This window comes from Podarcis bocagei (assembly GCF_964188305.1).
Source record: "Podarcis bocagei genome assembly, chromosome: 13".
NCBI lineage: Eukaryota > Metazoa > Chordata > Lepidosauria > Squamata > Lacertidae > Podarcis > Podarcis bocagei.
The window spans coordinates 38,694,016-38,720,748 of NC_138138.1; the positions used below are offsets into that span (position 1 = coordinate 38,694,016).

The 26,733-nt window shown below is 41.3% G+C and overlaps 2 protein-coding genes across 8 annotated transcripts in view; one reads left to right on the forward strand and one right to left on the reverse strand.

Moving 5' to 3' along the window:
• The first annotated feature begins 145 nt into the window (after window positions 1–145).
• SYNGR4 (synaptogyrin 4) lies at window positions 146–21,168 on the forward strand. 4 transcript variants are annotated; one of them, XM_081167162.1, is made up of 5 exons: window positions 146–351; window positions 2,354–2,495; window positions 3,956–4,193; window positions 9,912–10,048; window positions 20,905–21,168. In XM_081167162.1, the coding sequence occupies exons 2-5, from the start codon at window positions 2,400–2,402 to the stop codon at window positions 21,121–21,123; spliced, it is 690 nt and encodes a 229-aa protein (XP_081023288.1). In that variant the 5' UTR covers window positions 146–351; window positions 2,354–2,399; the 3' UTR covers window positions 21,124–21,168. The 4 variants fall into 4 exon arrangements, with proteins under 4 accessions (XP_081023288.1, XP_081023289.1, XP_081023290.1 ...); XM_081167163.1 differs by having other exon boundaries at window positions 147–339; XM_081167164.1 differs by lacking the exon at window positions 146–351 and adding an exon at window positions 376–398.
• A 2,071-nt stretch (window positions 21,169–23,239) lies between these two features.
• Window positions 23,240–26,733, reverse strand: part of KDELR1 (KDEL endoplasmic reticulum protein retention receptor 1) — a 130,292-nt gene continuing 126,798 nt past the window's right edge. For all 4 annotated transcript variants that reach the window (XM_081167173.1, XM_081167174.1, XM_081167176.1 and 1 more), the window contains 2 exons: window positions 25,335–25,587; window positions 23,240–24,026 (listed from right to left, as the gene is read on the reverse strand). In XM_081167173.1, the coding sequence (XP_081023299.1) occupies window positions 23,992–24,026; window positions 25,335–25,587 (288 nt within the window). In that variant the 3' untranslated portion in view covers window positions 23,240–23,991. The remainder of the gene's footprint in view (window positions 24,027–25,334; window positions 25,588–26,733) is intronic.

Here is a 26,733-nt window from a genome sequence, read left to right on the forward strand (position 1 = left end):
CTAAACTGAGCGCGCAACACGTACTCGTTCCTTTCCCCGCACCCGCCTCCACTTTTCGGGCTGTCGGTGCAAACTGCGCACGCGCAGCTTTGCCTGCCGTCTTCTCCCGCATACAGAATTGTAGGATCCTCGCGCGCGCCGTCGCTCGCTCCTTTGGCGCCACGCCCTATACCAACCGTTCTTTTCCAACTGCCTTGCTGAGGCGGCGGCGGCTGTCCGACCAGTCAGGCTTCGAGTTCGCTCACACGCTCTATTTGCTTTCCCCACCCTCCGTGCGCGGGGGCGCAAAAGGCGGGAAAATAACCTCCAAGTCTAAGGGAGTTTCTGAAGGGGTGGGAGGTGAGGAAGAAGGTGGGTTTATGAAGGATTTTTTTTTACAAAAGAGGAACTGAGATGTGGTAATACAGCGAGTTCCTCATCAGTTTTTGAAGAGGCGCAAGTGGCCAGTCCCGTGATGCCAAGGAGCATATTTTTTTATTCCTATCAGAAAGGGCCATAATTGGGCTTTCATAATAGCTCCTCACACCAATCCTGGGTAATAGTTTAGGTTGAAAGATAGGCACTCTTGCACAGCAATCCTGCGAGGTTAATAGCCAAGCAGGGATTTGAGCCCATGTCTCCTTATCTAAACCCAACACTCGTTAAGCACCGCACTTGCTGGCTCCTGCTTTTGATGGAAATGCCTCAATGAGTTTCATATTTACCAGTGAACGTTTAAGATACAGGCCACTTTGTTACTTGCCCCACTACTTTGAGGAATAATAATAATAATAATTTTTATTTATATCCCACCCTCCCCAGCCGAAGCCGGGCTCAGGGCGACTAACAACAATAAAACAGTACAAAAGTACAGCACAAACAACACTCTAAAATAATTCATTATAAATTAATTCATTTAATGGGAAATGTCTAAATAGATAAGTTCTGATTTTGTTAATGGTGAAGGGAAAAAGGTCAAAGGATACAGCCAGGTTCACACCAAACCTGTTTTGATGAGAAACAGTGAGAAATAAACTGCAGGCATGCTCTTTATGGCGGGGGTCAGGAAATGTATCCGTGCAACGTTTTGTTCTGTTTTTATAAGATGTGTGAAGCAGAAAATGCTTAAAAATACAGGAAAGTTAGAAGTCAAAACAATTCTCAAGAGTTTCATTTACTTGCTTGGAAAATCAATACATTATGTGCAGAAAACAAAGACAGAAACGGGGGGAACACTTGTCTGCCATACAAAACAAGTTCAATTTTTGATCAGTGCTAGTTTGGCCAGTGGGGCTTCATGATGGTGCGGTGTGCTGTGCAATAAGCTATTGCCCATGATTTTACTGAATAATTTCAAGAAGCTTGCTCAGATTCATTTTGTAAAATATAACTTTGGGGTAAATTTGGAGAAATGTTATTCAAGCCCATAATACTTGTACAATGCACGGGTAGCTCCAGTACATTAGGCCTGGAGCACATACTAGATTGGTCTGATCCAAAATGTTCATAGCCTGTCCATAATTTAGGCAATTATTTAAAGAGTAATTATCTCAGAAGAATTGCCATATGATGCTTGTGGAATCAAAAGACAGCAAGTATCAAAGGTTGGAATTCAATGTCTTGCTTTTCCAGTCAATTCCATCTGTGCAACACATCCACCCCCCTATTCTTCTGCTGTTTGTTGTTCTGGGGGTTCCCCCTAACTTTCCCCAGAACCAATTTCAGGAGGTGGAGGGGAGAGGAGAAGGGAAAGCCTTGTTGTGCAAGTGGAAGCTCTTGCACAGGATTTCTGCTAAGGGCTGGTTAGCTGAATCCTTCCCAAGATCTGTAATAAAACTCCATAGTTCTCATTGAAAAATAAAAATGCAAATTTCTTACTACTGCAGTTTCAGGGCAATATATATATATTGGCAATTAAATTAAATTTTGGTCAGTCTCATCCCAATGCACTATTACTTATTGCTTCATTAAGGTTTCCCAACCTTATGGGCTTTTAAAAAAGCAAAAGAAGCACTGCCTGAACTGAACCACCCAATCAATTTAATCTTTACAAAACTTCAACTACATATCAGTTAAGATTATACATTTGCTTTGCTTCTTGGTAAATTCTAATCTAAACAGATATAGAGAAAAAAATTATTAAGTTAATTTTATTGGCTTTACAGTGCTTTTGGCATGACAGTGGTCAGATACTCACCTTAGAGTCTGGTGATTGGGCAAGAACCTTGTAGGTCTCGGAAAGATGCCTTGATATACCATACTCCATACTACTTTTGAATTTTCAGGTGTTGGTAGGTAGAAACTTAGTAGTGTTTTCCTGCCTCATGCTTCTTTTCTAATCTATTTCATGTTTCCCAACTTTTGTTTCCCGCAGCTCTCAAAATCCAGCTTTGTTCTAGTGACAAAAAGGAAACTACAGAATGAGGAAAGTGATTACAACTTTGCGGGAATTCTCAGACCATGACCTGGTGCACTTCTTCATAAGACCTCAGATCATTGCTCGGATGCTGGCAGGGGTGAGAAAAAGTACAACAAAATCAAACACCAGTTCCATGACTTCTAAATTCAGGATCATATTTACACATTTATTTGGTTTTGAATCAAACAATCCCTCCAGAATTACTTTCATTTTTTTCTATTACAAACTATGAAATTCCAAAGAAGATATCCCAGTACAACATGCATTGTTTGGACATCACCAGACAATTTCTGGGGCATTTATGCAAAGGTTGCCCTATACCTGTGGAATATGCAAGTGTAAAATGCACCAACACCAACTTGCACTCATACACACACGCCATCCATCTACACAAAAGATGTACACAATTTCTGTTACCAACTAAGATCCAGTTCTTTGGTTTTATAAGCAGGGCAGCTTTTCCTAACCCCATGGCTAGATTGCCTCTACATGGACGAGCTTCTTCAAGCTTGAATGAAGCACTGAACTCAAGTGTCTCACAGCTCTCACATGGATAGGAGCAGGAGAGCTCCTGATATTATTTTCTGTCTCATTGAATCTCAGTTTAGCATGAGGTATGAATCAGGATACCTAATTTCAAACACACTCTGGTCAATTTCTAAATAAGCTAACTTCAAACCATAGGTTATGAAGCTGATTTACTAAACTAGCTGGGGTTTGTTTCAAATCAGAATTCCTTATTTGTACACAACACTAAGCCAAGATTCAGTGAAACTGATACTAAACTTGGCAGCTCTCTCCTCAGCTGTGGGGGAGTCTGGTTTTTCACTCAGGTTTGCTAAGTCTCATTCAAGTTGCACTAAACCATGCAAATGTAGCCCATGTTCTTCCATCAACCTCATTTACCATACAATTTCCATTATATGAACCAGAGTTATGTACCAGTTGTGTTCCCATGGGCGTAGCCAGGTGTTTTTTTCGGGGGGGGGGCAGAACTGACGTGATTGGTCAGTTAGTAAAGTATTTCTATTGTTTTATTTGATAGGGGGAGCAGCTGCCCCCCTTGGCTAAGCCTATGTGTGTTCCCCATGATAGTTTTGGTTTGTGTAAGGAGTTTATACAAATCTCTGACTTTTGTATATTTTCCATGCTATTAGTAAGAGTGATGTTGGTACTACTTACATTGCTATTTTGTTTTTTTTAATAGTAATCAGCCCCTAGCATCTAGGCAGTGTAGTATGTTTTGGATTTGTCTCTAAATTCAAAAGCTTTTTATGAACAGCATGATTATTTTCCAAAAATGTAAGCAAAAACTGCCCAAGTCTGCTAAGAACCTGAGACTTTCACTTGAGATATATGTGGGCCATGGTTAGGAAGAGCAGAGAACTAGACTTACTCATTTTCATCTCAATGCATACTCTATGGGATTTAATTATTGGAGAGGACACAAAGGCAAGATGGGTTGATTGTAAATATAGGCAAGTGTTTTAAATGAGATATAATATGGTATCTCAACAACAATCGTACTTAACTCTTTCTTGCTTTCGCCCTTCCCAGGTTTTATCCCTGACTATATTTGCCTCCTTGGTGACTGAAGGTTATCAGAACCTGACAAATTCTTCCCAACTACATTGTGTTTTGAATGATAATGGGACAGCCTGCTGCTACGGCATCACAGTTGGCATACTCGCTTTCCTCCATTGTCTTCTCTTTTTGGGTTTTGATGTCTATGAACCTTCCATTACAACTCACAAATTCAAATATACCATCCTTGTCCTGGATGTCACCTTCTCCAGTGAGTTGACTTCCTTTCTTCCAAAGCCATGGGATAGAGTTTTGATATATGTGATTAGTAGATTGTGAAGCCCTGACACAACCAGATGCAAAGCCAGCATAATCGTATATTCTAACCCCTGTTGTGTCCCAAAACTAGTTTACATCACTGTAGCTATTATTTACTATACCTCCTACCACCACTTCTTGTTGTGTCTCAGCAAACCAACCAGCAGTTTCCCCAATGTATCAGCCTCAGTTGCTTTCCCATTTATCCCACTGCAGCTCTTTGCCAGTTGATAGTGTTTGGTACTCTGCTTTATCTGTCCCAACGGCCAAGGTGGTGGAGCCAAAGTGACAGATGTAATTATAAGATGCCATTCTGAAGGCACTGTAGCTTGTTTCCTATATAAATCAACTCAGTTATTGAAATCTGCTCCAGAGACCCTGCTTTGGGTCCCCTTGCTGTTAACAGTGCAGAGGGAGGGGGCTTATCTAAGACCTCCTTAGTGTGGAGGAAAAGAAAAGAAACCTAAGATCCAAATTATTCTATATTCACTTTTATCAATATGTAGTATGTATCATTATGTACATACAGATTTTCCGTAAGAAGCAGAAGCTATCCATGGGTGGGTTATTCCTTCCATTTTCTGGGTAGACAAGGCTATATAAATACCTTCAAGCTTATTTGTTTGGTGAGAGGAGATCTACCATTTATGGTCCTGTCTGCTTTGCAATGATGAACTTCCAGATGGTTGCTGTTTTGCAGTGGGATTCACTTGACATATCTACAAATTCAGTTTGTGCAAGTAAAATGGATTTTGTGCTCTTATGCAGTAAACCTGCTTTTGAAAAAAATCCAAAACTTTCTGGGTTAATGGAAGTGATGGGAAAACAAACGGGAAAATATGAGGTAACAGTTGCTTGATGCAGCACTATAACCTCCCTGCAAACAAATCAAAATGAATGCTCAATAAACCGGACTTTGTGTAACATCTCCACAAACGTTATGCAAACAAATCAGGATGAATTATCAATAACTAATTCATCTATAAGCAACCTCTGGCAGGGAGTGCTAATCACCAGTGGTTAATAACCAGCTGCTCAGAAAAGTTACCTCAGAATACTGAAAGCTAAAGCTCTGCAGTCTTCAAGAACTAGGTTGGAGCAGTATTAGCTGATTGTCAAGGGCATGGAAATATGGCTATGTCTCCTCAAGGTGCTAGTGGAGATCCAACAATAACTGGATTTATTGGTCAGTTTTTCTTACCAAATGCAACTCAAAGCAACTTACAACCAAATAAACAGAAACACACAAGATATACATTAAACAAAAAAGTACGTTAAAACAACACATTAAAAATACCCCACTACCACAGTTGTCTTATATTCCTTTCCCCATCTCTTTAATAACAGTCCCTCACATATGTGCCTTACCCTAGCAGCATTTTTTGCACAGGTTTCCACCTTTCCCCACTCCCACACAGAATTATCAGAATCACATGTCAAAGCTTAACTACATCTGCAGGAGATTGAGGCGTTGAGGTACTCTGCCATCATATTCAGGTAGGGAAGGGGAGGAGTACCTCTGTGAAACCCTAGAGAGCTGCTAGTAGAAATCCTGAGCTGGATAAATAAATGGTCTTAGTGGGTGGGGAAACCTAAGGCCAGGGAGCCAAATCCAGGCCACAACCCTCACTGGCCCTGTTCTGCACCCTCAAGTTTGGATTTGATTTGATATCCCGCCTTTCACTTTCACAAAGTGTTTTTGTCTGGCTGGAATGTGCGTTTCCATGAACCTATAGTGCTTTTCACTTGCCTGGGTGATGGGTAGAGAGGCATGTATATGTGTAAATAGTTGACTTGTGTGTGGTTGAAATGTAGCCTATTGTACAAAGGCAAGGGAAGAGTCACATATGTTACTCTGGCCACTTTTTGCCTTTGTCCCCACTCACAACTGGTTCCAGAGGTTGCCCATGAGGGAATGTGGCTATTGTACTACAAAAGGTTCCTGTAAAATATGTGAAAGAATCCATGCTGCTGATGGGCACACTGACTGCATCCTTCTACAATACTGATTGAGTATTGTATTGCCTTCTTGTACCTCTGCCTGTTGTTTCATTTCTTGATGAGCGAATCCCTGTGCTGGGGAGTTCACAAAAGACAACAGACAAAACATGGAGACAGACAAGGAAACAATAAGAAAATACCAGTTCCATACAAAATGCTGTCATTTCCACATGCTGTCTTATCTGTTGCTGTCAGACTTATTGGACAAGCATGATCACAGAAAATGAGTGCTTCAAGTAGGGCAATGAGTTGGCATTATATATCTGAATGAAACATTTTTCAGGTCCTGGCTTTTGGCAACTCATCAGTGCTCAATACAGCTCCAGAAATGCCACTGAGCCATCTCATCTGGTTTTTTTGCCTTCCATCTGTACTGCCTGTCAAAGATCTCCACACCTTCTGTCAGATTAAGCTATTGAGTACATTGCCTTCCCACCCCACTGGGTATTCCTTTTAGGCCCTCTTTATCCCTAGAAAATATATTGGTCAAATTAATTACTTTTGCCCTATATGTTCTGTGCCAGTACAAATCTAGCATAGTTTCTTTATCTCGGAACCAAAGAATAAAGTTGAGTTCACTTTAGGTATAGTATAGTATAGTATAGTATAGTATAGTATAGTATAGTATAGTATAGTATAGTATAGTAAGGTATAGTTTAAAGTATAGTTAAACCACATCAAAAGGAAATACATTTTACTATGTAAACATAAAATCCAGCAAAAGAAAGGTCAGATGTTTCGGTGATTTCCTCAGGAGTGCAATAGATAATACTACCAAATTTGTAAGGAAAAGCAATACATTCTTTTGCCTCTGTGTTTAAAGACATATCTCTAAATATTAAAGATTAGTAGAGGCCAGATTATCCCACACCTGCTTATTTTGGGGCTCTTGCCTCTAAAACATCTGGCACAAGTCTTATTTGAGATAGGATGTTTGGCTGGCTGGACCATAAACAAAGCTGATGCAATCTGGCAGCTTTCCTTTTCTCCCTTATTGTTCATCAGCTACAAAGGCAAAAGCTCCTTTTAATACACCTGTCAATTGTGCAGTGTTTGTTTTAGGGAATGATTGCCCTTCTGATCCCTGAAGGCAGTTGGTTTATCCATGAATGCAGGAGCTTTTATTAAATTTAGATTTTGCTGACTTAGTTCTGAAGCTGCTATAATGCTGCTGCTGCTGCAGTTTAGAGCCACCTTCTCAATTTCTCACTATGAGATTGGTCAGGTTTTGGAATGTAACAAGAGCCCAGCTGGAACAAATAAAAGGCCCATCTAATCCAGCACCCTGTTCTCACAGTAGCCAGCCTATGGGAATCCCACAAGCAGGACATGAGTGCAGCTGTGCTCTCCAGCAGCTGATATTCAGAGGCATGCTGCCCCTGATAATGCAGGTAATTCAGTTGCCATGGCTAACAGCTGTTGATAGAGGTCTTAAAAGGTAAAGGGACCCCTGACCATTAGGTCCAGTCGTGGCTGACTCTGGGGTTGCGGCGCTCATCTCGCTTTATTGGCCGAGGGAGCCGGCGTACAGCTTCCGGGTCATGTGGCCAGCCTGACTAAGCCGCTTCTGGCGAACCAGAGCAGCACACAGAAATGCCGTTTACCTTCCTGCCGGAGCGGTACCTATTTATCTACTACTTTGACGTGCTTTCGAACTGCTAGGTTGGCAGGAGCAGGGACCAAACAACGGGAGCTCACCCTGTCGTGGGGATTTGAACCGCCGACCTTCTGATCGGCAAATCCTAGGCTCTGTGGTTTAACCCACAGCGCCACCTGCGATAGAGGTCTAACTTGTCATTAATTTGTCTAAACCTCTTCAAAAGCCATTGAAGTTGGTGGCCATTGCTACATTTTGTGGTAGTGAAGCACACTATGAGATATGTAAAAAAATACTTCCTTTTGTTTGTCCTGCTGAATCTTCCTACATTCAGTTTCATTGGATGACTTTAGGTTCTGATATTATGGGGTGAGGGACTTCTCTCTATCCACTTTCTTCACGTAATGCATAATTTTATACATCTCTATCATGTCCCCCATACCTTTTTAAAACTGAACAGCCTCAAAAAATGTAACTTTTCCTTATAGGAGAGTTTTTCCAGCCTCATGATAGTTTTGGTTGCCCAAAGCTTTTCCAGCACTGGAATATACCTTTTGAAGTGCACCAAGCAGAACTGTACATAATATTCAGAGTGTGGTCACACTTGTATCACAGCACTGCATGTAATATTTATGATTTTATTTTCAATCCCTTTCCTAAAGATCCCCAACATGGAATGTTCCTTTTTCACAGCTACTGAATACTGAGGTGACATTTTCATTGAGCTGTTCATCATCACTCTGAAGATCTCTTTACTGGTCAGTTACCAGTCACCACTAATTCAGTTTCCATAAATCTTTATGTGAAGTAAGGATTTTTGTCCCAGTGTGCATCACTTAAACTACTTTACTTTGAATTGCCATGGTAATATTTATTTAGTTACTATTTTATTTATTACATTTATATACCACCTTTTTCTTCCAGGGAGCTCAAAGTGGTGAACATGGCTCTCCTCCCCATTTCATCCTCACAACAACCCTGTGAGGTAGGTTAGGCTGAGAGTCAGTGGCTGGCCCAAGGTTACCCAGTGAGCTTCATGGCTGAGTGGGGATTTTAACCCTGCTATCCCAGGTCATAGCCCTACACTTTAACTACAATACCATTCACAGAATTTGGAGAGATTATTTTGGAGCTCCTTATAATCCATTTTTGCTCTTACTACTCTGAACATTTGGGTGTCATCAGCAAATGGGGCCACCTCACTGCTAGCCTCTAACTGCAGTTCATTTATGAATAAGTTGAAAAGCATCAGTCCCAGTATAACTTTTTGGGGACCCTACTTTATACATCCCTTCAATGATAGAACTATCCATTTATTCCTGCTCTCCATGTCATGTTCCTACTGATCCAAACAGGTCTTACAGTCTGCTTATTGCTAAGCTTACTTGGTGAGGGACTTTAACAAAAGGTTAACAGCTTTGTGTGTTGTTTTTGTTTTACAATCAAGCAATATATAATTTTTATGAAATTACATAAATAAAGACATAAATAATCTCTATCCATATGCTTATTGACATTTTTAAAGAACTCTAAAATGTTGGTTAGAGGGAACTTACATTTATGAAAGCCATGCTGGTTCTTCTTGGGCAACATTTGTTTTTTATATGCTTCTATCTTTAATAATATTTTCTACCAGTTTTTCTGGAAAAAACGTTAGCCTAACCACTCTGTAATTTCCCTGGTCCTCTCTGGATTCCTTTTTTTTTTAAATTGGGGTTACACTGCCCATTTCTCAGGGTTGCCATATGTCCTCTTTTTCCAGGATATGCCCTCTCTTTTATGAGTAGAGTCGTCATAGTGAGCCATAGTTAAATGTAGAAGTTGGCAAATGTGTCCTTTTTTTGCTCTTCAAAATGTGGCAACCCTACATTTGCTATATTTTACAGCAAAGATATCCAGAGAGAAGAACTTTTATCAGTTAGGAAGAACAGAGCAGTACGGTGAACAACGGAGGCTACTGAACCTTATATTATCTTATTCACCAGTTAGCACAAAAAGTCCTGCTCTAAAACGAAGCTTCATTTGAGTTTTTAGCTGTTTGTATCACATTCTAACCTCTTATTTTCTCCTCAGTTATCTGGACATGCCTGTGGTTTGTTGGGTTCTGCTTCCTAGCCAATCAGTGGATCAGATCGACAAGCCACTACCTGCTGGGAAGTGGTGCTGCCCGAACCAGCATCACCTTTGCCATCTTCTCTGTTCCATGCTGGGTGAGTCAGTCAAGTACTCCCCTTTTATTTCAGAGTAACGAGAAAGCCTGCTGAGTCAGCAACATAAGAGGGGTCCCTCCCTGCAGAGTGTCAATCGAAAAGACAAACCCATCTTATCAAAGCCAAAGTTGATCCCTTCCAAGAAGCAGGTGGCACATACCCTAGTTATTTAAGGAGAAGAGGGTGATGCCATAAGGGGCACTATTTTTCCTTTTATATAGTGAATGTTATTTTTCCCCCCCCTGAAATGTCGTATGATAAGCCTAATTCTCTTTAGCATGTACACACAATTTTTTAAATCAGAGTGTTTGATTATGAATCAAGAAACAGACAGTGAAGCTACATTTTAGCTGGCATGAAGTGGCATATAACAAGACATAAAAGTCCTTTCTGGGGAGGAAAGGTAGGTGGCTAGTCAAAGTTCAGTTAATACTGAGAAAGTGAGCTTGGGGCAGAGTCAGGCCTAGGCCAGGCCAGTTGTCTTTTGCTAATTGCAGCCTCCAGTTGTGGGTCCTTGGCAGCGGAAGTGCTTCTCTGAGACAGGTGTGTCTGTCGTCCAAAGGTGTTCTCTGCAGTGGTTGCTGGTGTGTTTGGCATAAGGTAAAGGTGAAGGGGACCCCTGACCATTAGGTCCAGTCGTGGCCAACTCGGGTTGTGGCGCTCATCTCGCTTTATTGGCCGAGGGAGCTGGTGTACAGCTTCCGGGTCATGTGGCCAGCATGACTAAGCTGCTTCTGGCGAACCAGAGCAGCGCACGGAAACGCAGTTTACCTTCCCACCGGAGCAGTACCTATTTATCTACTTGCACTTTGACGTGCTTTTGAACTGCTAGGTTGGCAGGAGCAGGGACCAAGCAATGGGAGCTCATCCCATCACGGGGATCCGAACTGCTGACCTGATCAGCAAACGCTAGGCTCTGTGGTTTAACCCACAGTGCCACCCACGTTCCTTAGTGTTTGGCATATGGCATTTGACATATGGCAGTGTAAAATGTGTGAGAATGTTGTACATAGTACTTCCTGGAGTGCAAGGCCTAATCCCTTTAAGCATATACAAGTATACTAAAGCTGCATTAATGCAAACTAGTGCTGTATTACTGTTTAAATGCACTCAGTTTAGAGTTTGTGCATTAGAATGGCTGCCAAATTGATTTACGGTGGCAGAAGAACATTTCAAATCATTCCCAGGAAATGAGAGAAAAAAGAGTGTTGGTCTAACGTCAGCTTTTGGTAACATTGACATTTTTAGAACCATACAGTAGGCAATTCAGATTAGCAGTTTATTGACTGGACTAGCAAATGGAAGAAACAAGACAAATAGATTGTTAGCAAAGTTAATCCAAGAAAAAAAATCTTGAAGCAAAAAAATATTAGGATTATGCAGGTCAGAAAGTTCCAAGTTTCTGCCACTGGCCTCCAAGGCAATGTAAAGAAGCTAATCTTTCCTGACATTTCCTCCTTCAGAATCATATGGTTAGAGATGGAGTACTTAATTACAAGTGTTGCTAATAGAAACCCACTGCTGAATATGGCAAAAGTAGCTGGTGAATTATAGCCACAGGACCAGTAGCACCATTTTCTTTTAACTCTTAGTTGATAGCAAGATTTACTGTTTCAATCCAGCTTTAGGGTTAAATGCACCATAAGTTGGCCATAAAATTAAAATACCTTGGAATAGCATTAAGCATGGCACCACTTGCAAGTAAAAAATAAATAAATAAAACCTTCATTGAAAACCTTCATTTTTCAAATAAGTAATATAGTTTAAAAAAATCAGGATCAAGAATGAACTTCAGTGTACAGTGCATAATACCTACAAGAAAGGAGTGTGTGTGGTCTATTTCAGTGTTTCCCAACCACTGTTCCGCGGCACACTAGTGTGCCGCGAGATGTTGCCTGGTGTGCCGCGAGATGTTGCCTGGAGGGAGGCGGGCGAGTCGGGCGGCGAGAGGCGGGGCGGCGACGGCGAGGAGAGGCCGCCCAGCGCGGGGCTCTCGCCGTCTGCCTGCCTGGCTGCCTGCGAGCTCGGCGGGCAGCGCCTCCGTCCGCAGCGCCCGCCTCGCGGCTCTCATTCCCTGCCCCTGCCAAAGCTCACCCAGCCAAGCCGCGCTCTCCTTCCTGCCTCGCTTTGCTGCCTCCCCCCCCCCGCCCCGAAAGCTTGGAGGTTCCCCGGCAAGGGGGAGGGGAAAAAATTGAAACTTACACTTTCGTGCGTCCCTCCCGGCGTGACGCTGCGCGCTGACGTCACGAGGCTGTAATGGTGGTGTGCCTCGAGATTTTTTTCATCAAACAAGTGTGCCTTTGCCCAAAAAAGGTTGGGAAACACTGGGATTTGACCCCACAGTTGTTGGTTTTTTAAATGTTCCATTAGCATACAGTTATGTTAGTATAATACAATACTGCAATAATGAGTTGTTAATTATCTGCAACAACAAATTTTGCAGAAGGTGCAACTGTAGCTCAAACAACCTATATATTTACCACATTTTACAACTGCATGGTCTAGATAAAATCATGAAGCACATGATTTCTGCAATTTTCTGTCATTACTTCAATCACAGAGGTGGCATCTGCCCCTTTTGTGGGTGTCAGCCATAGCAAACCATATCAGATCTGAAGCTGCCTTTCTTTGAATAGTCACAGGCAAACTGGCTATGTTTCTTGATTCAATCACGGTTTGTTAAACTCCAGGCCCAAGTCTACTACAAAGCTACATCTTTCATCCCATCCACTGCATTGTTGGTTGTTCAATTGCTAAAGAATGCAGGCATTTAAATGGTCATTATCTGCTGTATTTGAAGGGAACACTATTGGCCACAATTTGATTATGATTTTTAATGTTAAATGCAGCCCATCTGGTTATACCAAGACTTGTCTTAGGATTTGATTTGTTGTCTGAGATAGCTGTATCTATGGATTTAAGAAAGGTGGATCACTGTCATTCCTTTACTTGGCAGATAACTTACAAATGTCAGATCTTTTGGAAAACTGCTGTTGATATTTCTTGATTTATGGACAAGGAATAGAACCCTGCATAAGTAGGGATTCCCCTGTATGTGTGAAGGGATATGGAATGGGCCACACACATCACCTTATATAATCTCAAGCACACAAATGTGTCTCGGTGCATGGGAGAAAACTTGGTTTGCAACTTTTCTGCAGAATGCAGTTTTCACAATTAACAGTGTTGTATGAGCAAGGTGCTACCTTAATGCCATTTGCCTGTTCCTCGCTCTGAAGTATGTGTGTGCTTGTCAAAGAAAAAGAATTATTGTAATAGACAGTTATTGACTCACACTTGCGTTCATGAAAGGGTTAACCTGAGCTCAGGTTGCCAGTACGGGTTGAGCTTAGCCCCATTCCTTTCCTCAACTTTCTCTTTCTGCTTTCTGGAACAAGCAAGAAGCTATGTGACCCATGGTTCCCAGTTGCAAGAAAAACCAAGTGAACAGAATCTCTCTAAAAATGGATTTATAAAGCCTGCATCTTTCAAATATACCGGTAACCAAGTTTTAATGTGCTTTGAGCAATTGCCATTGTGTTCACTCTGCTACAAGACAGTATGGATCTCTCTTCCAAATCTCTATCTCTTAACAGAAACCCTCTGCCCCAACCAATGTTCATCACTATCTGAGAATGGGCCATCTGAATGGACCCACTACCCTTACAGGGGGAAATTGCTGCTACCAGTCCAGCTTCATCAAATAATGGTTCAACCATGGCAAGGGAGTGCACTGCACCCCCTCCTACCTTCAGACCATCCCTCAAATCACATGGGGGAAAGACAACATCAAGGGTGCGTCCTGTCCAGTATGTTGGACCAATGGTCATTTGAAACAGCCCCATGGTTGAGGCCACAAAGTCCATGCCAGCTCAACAGTAGCCTTTGCTTGGATGTTGAAGTCACTCAGAAGTATTCTCTAGGGGTCCTCCAAAAACGTGGATCTAGAAAACTTGGTATTTGTGGCCCTAGATGATTAGGAGAAATATCATAGGCAACTAATCCTTCCAAAAGATATATAGCAAGTATATGTACATATAATAACTAAAATTATGATGCAGGTAGAACAGTTTGGGTCACTTTGATTAGGAAACAGTTCTTTGCTGCTAGTATCTGAAGTTGCTGGTTCATAATTAAGGGAATCCAGCCCATACTCTAAGCCTAATATAGTTTACATAAGGGGTGCCTAGTATTTAAAGCACATAAAGAGAAAAGAAAGCTCTTGCCTACTCTGCTTTAGTCCTGAGGACTCAATACATTTCTACCAATTTTAGTAGTGAAGAAAACTGCCTCTTTGGTGCATGTTTATTCCTTCATTCCTTGTGGAACTGAGTGACTCACACTTCCCATCAACAAGCTGTAGAATTAATCAGGAGGAGCCTTCATATAGAAGCAGTTGCAGCAGGCCTTCATTTACAATCTGGCAAAGAATGAGCCCAAGCAATTCAAGACCCAGTCCAGCCTGCGGCTGGAGTTTGTTAGATCCGGAAGGCTGAGCAGCTAACAAAGATTTTAACTCCAGCAGGGACCATTGGTAATGTCTAAACTGACCCCCTGTCAAGCATAGGGCAATTGAATTCCCTCTGCTAACCGTAGCAACCCACTAAGTAGAATTTGCAGAAAGCACACCTTTGACCAAAGTCGTATTTTACAACTGCAATGAGAAACTGGAGGATTTGCAGTCAGTTTTTTTTTATCAATAATGAGGAGAGGTGATCACAGTAGATTTAAGGACAGTTACCAAAACACTGAAAACAGAGTGCCCCATTTTGAAAACAGAGTGCCCCATCTTTTTACAGTGGAAATATAAAATTTCATTTTAAAATATTATTTGTTTTCCAAGAAAAATCAAACTTGCATATTTTTATAATATTTTATTAATACTTTTTATTGAGTTATATTGCAAATACATACAAATCAAAACTTTTAAACGTGAAAAGAAAAAGGATTTTAAAAGGTTGCAAAGAACAAAAGAAGAAAAGCAGAAATTTAAATAAATTACATAAACTAATACAATTAAATCTTAATGAAGATAAGAAAAAAATCATAGATGGAACAACGTTAATTTATTCATTATTAAACTAAGACTTTGCAAACCAAATGCATACACTTTAAACAGTTACCTCTTACATATCGTCTGTTTTCCTAAGAAGCTAACACTTCATTTCATTTTTCATATTCTTTTGTTCTTTGGACATCCGTCAGTCTCACAACAGTTCATTATTCCTAATTAAAACCAACTTATCTGTATTTCAGTACATCCCTCATCTTGGTATCAGGGAGCTTTTTACCTTTGCAGGGTTATTCTGGACACAACCAGATCTTCACTGTTGAACCTTGACTCATCAGATATTTATTTAGGTACTCCCATTCTTTCTTAACTGTGTTATTTGACTTGTCTCTTATTATATCAGTCAGCTTCGCGAGTTCCAAGTGCTTGCTCAGCTTACACAGCCATTCCTCTTTGATGGGTATGGGTTCCTCCTTCCAATATTTAGCCACCAATATTCTTGCTGCTGATGTAGCATAGATAAATAGTCTTATTTTATCTTTAGGGAAATTGTTTGTCAAAATTCCCAGAAGAAATGCTTTGGGTTTTTTTGCAAAATATTTTATTAATACTTACTGTAATATACTACATTAAAAAACAAGCCTAAAGAAACAGAAGAATGCAAAGTCCTCTCTCACAGGTAGATCTTAACTCTTGTTCAACACAGAAAGAGGTAAACCCTCCCAGCTCTCACCTGGTTTCCCTCTCTTCTCCCAGCCTTCCACCCTGGAAGATCTTCCCTTCCTTGCCTTTCACTCAGGGTCCTTCACCAACCATCCATCACCGTCATCTGCTTGCAATCCCCTTCTTAACCCAGAGTAGACAACAAGAAGCAAAAACACAAAAGCAAACCAAATAATTGGGTTGCCATATTTTGAAGAGCAAAAAAGAGGACACATTTGCCAACTTCTACTTTTAACTATGGATCGCTATGATGACTCTCACTTTACATGAAAAAGAGGACATATGAAAACCCTAAGAAAAGTAACAAAAAGATAAAAGTAATAAAAGAATGAGAAAATAGTAAAGGAATAAAAGATAAAGAAATAAATAGGACTTCCAATTTTCCAACTGTCAGTTGTATGTATAAGAGTCATTCAAAGTACTCAAAATGTTTACTCCAGGCTGGTATCTAACTGTTCCTCCTTCTACTAGGCGATATTTTCACAGTCTTCGGACATCTGGAATGCATTGATTTTTTTTCTTCCACACAAAATGTCTAAAAGAGGTTCTCCAATTACTATTACAGATAAAAGTCAACAATAAGTCTTCCTCCAGTCCAGCGTAACAACTTTACTTCCAATACTGAAAAACAATAAATCGTCAATCTTTATTCCCTCAAGAATCTATTCGCTGTGGCCATATATTGAGACAGTGATTCATAGTTATTTACTTCTATTTTATTTTCAGCCCTCTAGTGCTGCCTCTTCTTAAGCCAGCAGTAGGGTCTTATTTCAGATGTGCCTTTTAACCATTTAACCAGCAAACAGAAAACTTGTCATAATTTATAGCTGTTTCAGAAGTAATTGAAGGAAGGAAGGTTTGCCTTAGGGACTGATCCCTAGGGCAGTGTTTCCCAACCTTTTTTGGGCAAAGGCACACTTGTTTGATGAAAAAAATCTCGAGGCACACCACCATTACAGCCCCGTGACGTCAGCGCGCAGCGTCACGCCGGGAGGGACGCACGAAAGTGTAAGTTTCAATTTTTTTCCCTCCCCCTTGCCGGGGAACCTCCAAGCTTTGGGGGTGGGGGGGGAGGAGGCAGCAAAGCGAGGGACTGAGGGACTCCTCCAACGACAAGGGTTGGGGAAGAAGAGAAAGGGCTATTCGGAGGAAGAGGCGGAGGGGGCCTGGGGATGGCGGTGGCCTCGGCCTCGCCCTCCCTCCGTCCCTCTACCTTTGTAGTGGACGCGCAGGTTGTTCTGCGAGAGGCCGATGTAGCTGAATTTTTCCTTCGGGCTCCAGGAGCGCGGCAGCGGCGTCTCCTGCTCGTCCACGGCCGGGTAGAGCCGCTTGAGGCGCCGCTTGAGCTCCTTCTCCTGCTCGTTCAGGGCCGGGTCGCCGCCGTGAGGGTGTTGGCTTTTTGCAGTATGGTAGCGCTGCAGAGAGCTTGCTGGGGAGACCATGCATTAAAAAGAAAGGACTCAAAAATAACTTAAAGAAGGTTTTAATAAGAAAAACAAAAACTCCATTTACACTAAATACATCAACAAACCAGACCCAACCACCAACCCATCCCCCAGGGTAATGGGAGAGCTAGGTGCTGCTCCTTATATACTCTACCCAATTGCTGACACAGTTTAATCAGTACAACTCAGCAGCACCTGCTATGTTTCACAGCTGTAAAGCTGGGTCTCGTTAGTTTGCTCTGGCCCTTGCTCCGGCCCCTTAAAGATACACACATCGGGTGGAACAGTGATGAACCTTTACATTTAAAGAAACCATTCAACAGAGGGAAGGGCGCCGGGGCGCTGCTGCTGCTGCCGCCGCCGCCGCTACCGGCAGGCATGGGCCCAGCTGAGGCGGCGGCGGCTGTTGTGGTGGTGGCGGCGATAGCGGGCGGAGGAGGGGGCGGCGGCGGGGCCGAGGTGGCCGGCGGCGGCGGGGGAGGCCCCAAACCGGAGTGAGACCCGGGGAAGAAGGAAGAGGCGGCAAAGAGAGGCTCCGCTTCTTCGGCTGAGGGACCCGACTGAGCTCGCGCGAAGGCGAGCAGGGGGGTTGGAAACAGACGGAGCTGATGACGAGCCGGCGCGTGCGTGCAGCGGCGGGCCTCGTAGGGAGCCGAGGGGCGGGGCTTCCTTTCTGAAGGAGCTGAGGGTGGGGGTCCTCCGGCGCCTTCGGCGAAACGGCGCCGGCCCAGAGCGCTTCTAGGAGGCTGCCTTTGTGCGCGACGTAAAGCCCTCTTTCCCTCCCTCCAGCCCCGTGTCACCTGTGGAAAAGGGGGCTGGATCCAGTGACGCAACTCGGAAAACTGTTAGGGAAGCCAGAGCAGGAAAGTGAGTGGGGGGCAGCGTCGCCGCTTTAACCCACGTTTCCTTTTTGAAAGAGAAACTTAAGTCAGTGTTTCCCAACCTTTTTTGGACTCGCCCGCCTCCCTCCAGGCAACATCTTGCGGCACACTAGGCAACATCTCGCGGCACACTAGTGTGCCACGGAACACCGGTTGGGAAACACTGCCCTAGGTGTATTAAGTGGTGTTTGGGCAAGATTTTGATTCTTCCACTCCCTGATCACTTACCTGTCCAGGTTCCTTGAAGGTTCCTTGGTCCCATGACGAGACAGCAGCCCTTCCATAGCATTGGAAATTAATCAGTTATCTCTGTTCCCCCAATGGCTTTCATTAATCACTATCTAATTATCACTGTTGATGGAGTTTTGACAGGAGACGTCTAATCAGCCATGATTCTGATCCAGAAGTCCCAGTCCTTCCCCCAAAATTCTAATACTGTATGCTTATTGAGAAGCAAAATAGTACAGCTGTTCTCTTGCTTACCTAACACAAACACTGTACTAGAATACCATTTTGTATTCTGATATTTGCCTCCCTCAACTGTTTACTTCCTCAAGGCTCACCCACACATCCCTTTCAAGCTTCCTTCATCTCCCAAAACCCGCTTGCCAGTTCCCTGAGAATATAAGAAGCACTCTGCTGGATCAGACAAATGACTTATCTAACCCAGTATCCCATTTCCTGCAGTGGTCAACAATATGAATTTCTGTAATCTCATTTTAAAGACATTAATTTAGAAGCCATCACATCTTGTGGTAACAAATTCCAGAGTTTATGCATTGTATGAACTTTACTCTTTCATGAACAATTCAGCTCAATCAGGTGACCTCAGATACTAGTATAAAAAGGATTTAAAACTTATCTCAAACAACTTTCTTCACACCATGCATAATTTTATACACTTCTCTCATGCCTTCTCTTACTTGCCCTTTTCCAACTCTACAATACACTATTTATGTTACGGATTTTGTATGTGATGCCAATAAAAGGTTTGATGATGAATATACTTTTTGAGATGCAATGACCAGAAATCTACACAATATTCAAGTGTAGCATTAAAATATTAGTAGGGAGGTTTTTTATCCCTTTCCTAATGATTCCTAGCATGTACCACCTTTTCCCCAGCTAGAATATTGTGTAGATTTCTAGTTACCACATCTCAAAAAGGATATTGTAAAGCTAGAAAAGGGGGAAGGGGGAATGACTAGGGGGTCCTAAAGTTGCAGCAACTCCCTCATGAATAAAGGTTACCTTTTTAGGGCTGTTTGGTTCAGGAAAAGGGTTGTTTTAATTGAGCTATCATCATGACCCCAATATGTCTTTCCTGGTAAGTCATTGCCAGTTTATATTCAATTTTTTTGCTTGAATGTGAATCACTTTATAGTTGCTTGCATTGAACTGTGCTTGCCATTCTGATGCCGTCACCAGGTGTGGAGAATGCCTTTTGGATCTCTTTGTTTTTATCATTCTGAGTAATCTGGTGTCATCCACAAACTTGACTACTTCGCTGTTCACCCCTATCTCCAGGTTATTTATACACGTTGAAAAGTATGGGTCTCAATACTGGGGCTTTCTACATCTCTCTGTGAGACCTGTCTATTTATTCCTATCCTATTTCCTGTTCCTTTAACTAGTTACTAATTCATAACTGAACAAGTCCCCAGATTGCTAAGTTTACTCTGGACCTTTCAATGAAGAACTTCTTAAAACCTGAAAATCCAAGTATACAATGAGCACTGGAATCCCCATAAATATTTTCTTGTTTGCACAAAGAACTTCAAAAGATCAGTGAGATAGGACTTACCTTTGCAGAAATCATGTTGACTCTTCAACTTGTTATTCAATATGCTTGATAATTTTATCTTTAATAATGCTTTCCAGCAATTTCCCCAAAGCATATTAACCATGTAATTTCCCAATCCTCCAGTATCTTAGGGACCAATCTTAGGGACCAGTTACAAAATCAGTACTTCTACATTTGATTTTTAAAGATATTTTAGATGGATAGAATTTCCTCTGACAAGCCAGATACAAAAAATTCATTCATCGGTTGCTTATCCTCCTGAAGCATACCTCCAACTCCCACCATCCTGAGGTTCAGCAGCCTCTGTATTTGGTTTCCTGCTTCTGATGTATTTAAAGCATTTGCTATTGTTGGGATCAATATTCAGTCATGTTCGTCAAATTATTTTCCCCACCCCAACCCTTATTGTCTACTTGCATGTCTTTTGTCAGTTTGTCTTTCTTTTCGTTCTCCACAATTTGGCAACACTTTCATTTTCAGAAGGAAGCTTTCCTGTGGCTAATGGCTTTCATGATTATGTTTGTTAACCACACTACCATCTTCTTGAAGTTATTGGTATTTTTGTAGTATATGCATTTGAGCTAAGCTTTTATTGTTGAAGATTTGTATAAACTCCCAAGTGCTTTGGAGAGGTCAAACTTTCTTGACTTTTGCTTCAACTTCCTTTTTACCCTCCTTTTAAAGAGATTTCTTCTTTGAAGTCAAATATTACTTTTGCTGGACATTTCTGGCAATTTTCTTTTTACATACATGTTGAATTTGATAGTGCTGCAGTCAATGTTCCCAACTGGTTGAACACTTAATGTCTTGCACCATATTGTCCTCACAAGTTACTTTCTAAAGGCCAATACATTTCAAGTCCATGACTGTGCTGTGGTTTTAATCCACATCTTCTGGAGCTAACCATTGCCCTTCACTTTCTCTTTAAATAGTTTGTGCCATTTTCACAGTTGCATACAAGTGCCTGATCCACCACCTATTCTCTCCCACAGGTGTACCTGGCCTATGTGGCTCTGAAAAACCTGCAGGCTGAGCCACCTGTTCCTTACAAGCGGACCTTGGATGAAGGATCTGTTGCATTGACCACCCTTTCATCTTCCACTAGCACTTCCCTTCCAAACAATATGGGTTACCCTGAAAATGTGGGTGTAGCCTCCTATCCATCCACTCCTGTACCCCACCGGCTGACATTAATGAATACTGATGACTAGGCAATTATTAATTTCACAGTAAATAAAAAGGGGATAGAAAGAGAATTTATTGCCAAACATGAACATTTATTTTATATGTGTAAATCTGTTTCCACTAAAGTTGAGCACCATGAAAAATAGGGAGACCAACCACCTCCTAAGCACAATAAGAACATGGGGCCACAGCTTCACAAAAGAAGTGGGTGCTCACCCACTCACCATTCCCATTGTCTAGGCTTGCCCAGCTTCTGCAGCACTAGTTGTTAATTTTAGCCCTTTAAAGCCAGGATTAACTGTAAGAATAGTCCCACACTGCTACTTCTATATGAACTGCACTACTATGGCAGCTGTGCACATGTGTTGTTTTCCAGTCATAAAAAGCCAATGATATTACAGCTAGGGGAGATAACAAAAAAGGGAGACAATTTGCATGTGCAACTGCCACACATTTTTTTCTCATCTGGATATAGCAAAATGCAGCTATTCTGGCTGCCAGTCCTAGCTTTAAGAAATCAAGGAAATAATGAAAGCACTGGAGTGACATTTGCCCTCTGCCACCCAGCTGGTGTGCAGCACTTCAGATACAGTCCTTTCCACATTGTACTGGTTCAACGCTACTTATTGTGAATGTTAATATATGGACTTGTATGAACAATTTTAAGCCTGAACCAGGCTATAGACAGATACATCCTGAAGTTATCATCTCCATAGCCATTGTTGCACTTTTGCTAGCTACTGTAATCAAATAGATGCTAGCCACTGAAGGCTGTATCAGTATAGAACCTAATCCAGTAAAGTTTCTCTGTGATTCTGTGAAAGATATAAATGATTAGCTTATATGTGTATGCTGCCACAGACTCAGATTTACCTAGTAACGACTACTGAATGTTTCAAGTAGCTACTAGCTTTCTGTAGCAAGCAACAGCTCCTGAAATATCACAAATATCTGGAAAACAACTGGCTAGTTATGATAACCAAAACAGAAACCTAATGACTGCTACTGGTTAATCATATTAAAGGTATAGAACTTAAAACATTACTAGTCATTGCCCTATGACTAGTCACTCAACCTATGGCAACTTTTAGGCTTTACTTCTTTTTGAAATAGTTTTCTGCCTTTGATGCTGAAAGAAGTTTAAGGGGAAATGCCATCTTGCTCCTGTGCATGTCTGCTCAGAAATAATTCCAACTGTGTTCACTAAGACTTACTTCCAGTAAAGTATGCATAGGATTGCAGCATGAGTGCAATTTTTCATATATCTCAATTCAAGAAGAGAAATCATCCATATGTAAAAATCCATCTGCATGTGGGTGCATGTCCTCATCTGCAGAGACAGAAGAGCTCCCTCCAAGCAACATGCCTGACATGTTCGCATAGCATTTCCAATAAAGTAGAAAACTTCTCATACCATTACTTGCAAGCCAGTAATTCTAATTATTTTCCAAGCTGTTTTCATACATGAGATTTATAGCATTTTTGCTTAAGACGCTAATCTTTACATATTCATACATGGGAGTAAGCCCCACTGAACTTGGCAAGATTTACTTTTGCATCAGCACACTGTAAATCGGTCTACAAGGCAAACTGAGAGCTTAAATTGACTAGAACATGCTTTCAATTTATCTTCCATATTCCATCTCACATTAACATTTACATCTGGCCAGAATAGCATTAGAGAGGCTCAAAGGCCCCTTTTAGTGTCATGTGGAGACACATGACATTTTGATTGGCTAAGTTAAAAGGTAATTTTGCTGAGACAGCAGCATCTTTTGAGAACCAGAGAAAAGTGGCAACTACAGAAAATGTGTTTTATCATAACAGATATTAAGGCTACAATTGTATGCCTGCTAACTTAGAAAGCCCCACTAAACTCAGTAGGTTATATCCAACTAAGCTTTATTTAGAGTAGGCACACTGAAATGAACTAATCGAAGTTAGTCTTTTCCATTAATTTCAATGAATCTATTCTGGTAAAACTTAGTTTGATATAAGCCAATGAGTAGAGAGAGCTTCAAGAGATGGGGGAAAGCAGCCACTGTTTTAACAGAAAGCAGCAATACTGTTCAGGAGAATAGCATGGGAAATGAGGATGAATGTACAGGAAGGGGAAACACAAAGATTTCAGTACAAACAGGCAACAAAACAGATTTCTTTTTATTTAAATTCCCATCCCTCCCACAAAGGCACTAATTAATTGGGATGATGGTTGCTTGTTTTATTTAAAGTAGATGAGGAATTAACCATCAAATAATATTCAAAATGAAGCAAGTGTAAGAATGTATTAGGGTGGTCTTTTCTTGCCAGCAATATTTTTTAAAAATAGAGAAAAATAATCAGTATCTAAAGAAAATAGATTAAATTTGTAAGTGCTCCTGTTTATCTGGATAGACCCACGGCACTCAGATTTCTTCATAGCTGTGGTCAACCCAAAGCCCAAAACATGAGCACAATGTGAGAGGAGGGAAATGTCCAGTTGTTGTTGTTGTTGTTGTAGTTGTAGTTGTTGTTTTAAAAATATTTCCTAGCTGTGGCAATTTATTACCAAAATAGAGTCAGGAGTATAGAAAGTGAGGTCAATGATAAAAAGGGCCCTTGAGAAACCTACCACCTATATATCACCAGCAGTAGTCATTATAAGCTTGGAGTCCAAGCTGTTGCCCACCTAACCCCTTCTATATCAGTCTCTTGAGCAGAAGGACAATCCATTGTTTTGACCCAAATCACACTCAGGTAAAAGTTCAGGGTGCAAGAAGAGATCAACAGGTGACTTAACTTCGTTGGTAAGAATAAAAAAAGAAAAAACTCCAGAAACTTTGTTTTTAACTTCCTGTGAAGGATTCCCCTCATCCTTCTCGGCCAAAGTATCTTTGTCATGGGCTCAGTGTGAACTATGCCGGCAAACTCAACTTCTTGCCTTTTAGAACTGAAGAAAAAAAAGAGAAAAAATAATGTATGAGAATTTTGTCTTGCTATAGCTGTAGAGCTGTTGAAAGTACAAAAATATAACAACCTCTGGTAAGGAAAAAATATATTTTCAGCAACCTCTGGAAAAAAAAGGTGCATCAACCAGAAATAGTAATTATAGCCTTGAAATTAAAGTAGCACTATAAAATGCATGGTCACATCTGAAAATTCTGCTCATTATATACATATAATAAAAATGCAAGTGTCGTCATGCTGCAGTTTGCTTGAACACAGAGCACCGCAAACTACAGTGTGACGAGAGGTGGTAGATGGGAGGCTAAAATTAGCCAGAGGTAGAGTCAGAAAGTCTGCAGCCCCCATCCAATCAATTGCCCTGCTCCACTGTCTGTTGTAGTAATGCAATTTGTAATACAATAAAACACAACGTAAGAAGAAGCAATAATAATACAATCAAAACCAATTTACGTAATGTGATGGATATACAATCTCCTGTCTTCAGCCAAAAATCCATGGAGACGCTGCAGATCAGAGGGAGGTAGCAGGCTGGGAAACCGTGAGATTTGCAGAAGCAGGAAAAAAAATATTTCAGGAAGGGAATCCATAACAGCCCAATGAGATCTAAGCATGTGCTCAATGACCACAATATGATGTACATGAAGGGAACAGGACCACTCCACACTGCAATATTTGGTGTGCAAATGTGTGTACACATACACTCAGCCCAAATATACCCTATCATTATCTTTAAAAACAACAAATGCCTAAGTTTTCAACTACAAGAGATATTCCACGTCATTTTAGTTCTTGAGACAGAAAACCCAACAGGCACCCCTACTTAAGTAAAAATACCACAGTAAACTAAATAACTGACAGCCAGGTGCCTGGTAGGTCAATTCACTTGGCAGAGCTGGACCAGATGTGCTCACAGTACTGTATATGCATAAGTTCCTAGCATTTATACTTCTTCGTGTGGGAAATATTTATCTGTATCATCTCTTCCCAGTCACAAGGAGAAAGAACTAAGAAGCTAATTAATTTGTTGCCTATTTACAATTAGTAAAGTGTCAATAAGTCTTTCCAAGCTAGAGGTGGAGGCCTGATACTAGCTGTACAGCACCCTCTAGTGATATTTTAGACAGCAGCACTGCTCATTCAAGATAAAATATGCATCTTCTTGAGATAGACTCCCAACTCACTGTGCTAATTCCACTCCACTCTAGAAGCCTTGAATCCTAGCCTCCCATTTTATCGTATATACACATGATCACATAAAGAAATTAGTTTCCACCCGTTATTTCCAAAATACCTTTTGTAATGTAGAGGTAGAAGAAATCGCAGTAGAGTATGGTTTGCACCAAGCCAGCCACAATGGCAATGAGGTCGAAGAAGCCCTCAAACTGGTAACGCCAAATCCAGTTGAACAAGTAGAGGGCACGGTAGACACCCAAGGCGAAGAGATAGTGACTTGTGATGGTCTCGGCCTCACCTGTCTTACTGACCATGAAGAGCTGTGGCAAGATAGCCACCGACTCCAGATAGATGGAGAAAGTCCAGAGAATCTGGAGGCATCCAAGAGAGATACAATATGATTGTAATTTACATATTACTGACAATGAAGCAACAGCTCTGGGCCAGTCCAAAATAACCTCAAAATTGTGCTGCCATCTCAACATTAGCTTGAGGATTTTAAGAAGGGAAAATTGAGAATTCTAGATGCTGAGAAGTGAATTATTTGGACTTTCTACTATTACACAGCAAGGTTCAGGACAGAAATTAAGGGTATATCTGCCCCAACTCATTTTTACATCATTAGCCACTGGAAATACTGCAACGAGTAGATGCACCCTGCATTAGATTGCCCGGAACTAGCATTTACTTTGGGTGTTGTGTGCAAAACCTTGTACCTCACTCAAGAGATACAAACCACTCCCTAATTCAGAAATAGAGACCAGGTGTCATTGGACTCCAACTCCCATCAGTCCCAGCCATCATGGCCAATGGTCAGGGATAATGGAAACTGTAGTCCATCAACATTTGGAGGACAAATATTCTAGTCCTAGCCATTCTGTCCCTCTGCCCTTCCAATTATAGGAAATGTTTTCCTTTTTTTAACAAACTGCATTTCTTTTTTGGCAGAGCAGCATATAGTCTCAGCTACATCACAATCCCATTTGAATGCCATCCACCCCTCACTGGAACAAATTTTGAATAATGAACTTCAGGTTTATTTGTCTGTGCCTAAGCACACAAGTGCAGTTGAACATATTATTTGTTGCTTTAGAAAACAAAACTAAGCCCAATCCTATAATCCTAAAAAGAGAAAACAAATATATAGAGAATTAGTACAGAGGCAAAATAAGACAAAGTGCAAGAAGTCAATGCCAACACATAACCCATGACATAGGTGCCCCTTGGCCAGAACACTAAATGGTGCCAGAAGTTGGTGTCCCTTACTGCTCCCTGTGTAGCTTTGCTCCAGGAAACACTGCACTTTCCCCCACTGCTCAGTTGGTCACCCAAGAAGTGGGGGATAGACTAGATTAAAATTAAAAATTGTTGAGCTTTCCTTTTTTTAGGAAACCTCACCCAAAAACGGTGATTTTGGTGCTGTTTCTGCAGCTTTCCCCATCACATTGTCATACAATCCAATTCAGCAAAATCTCCCCCTTACGCCATTTTACACCCCAAAACCATGACATCAGGAA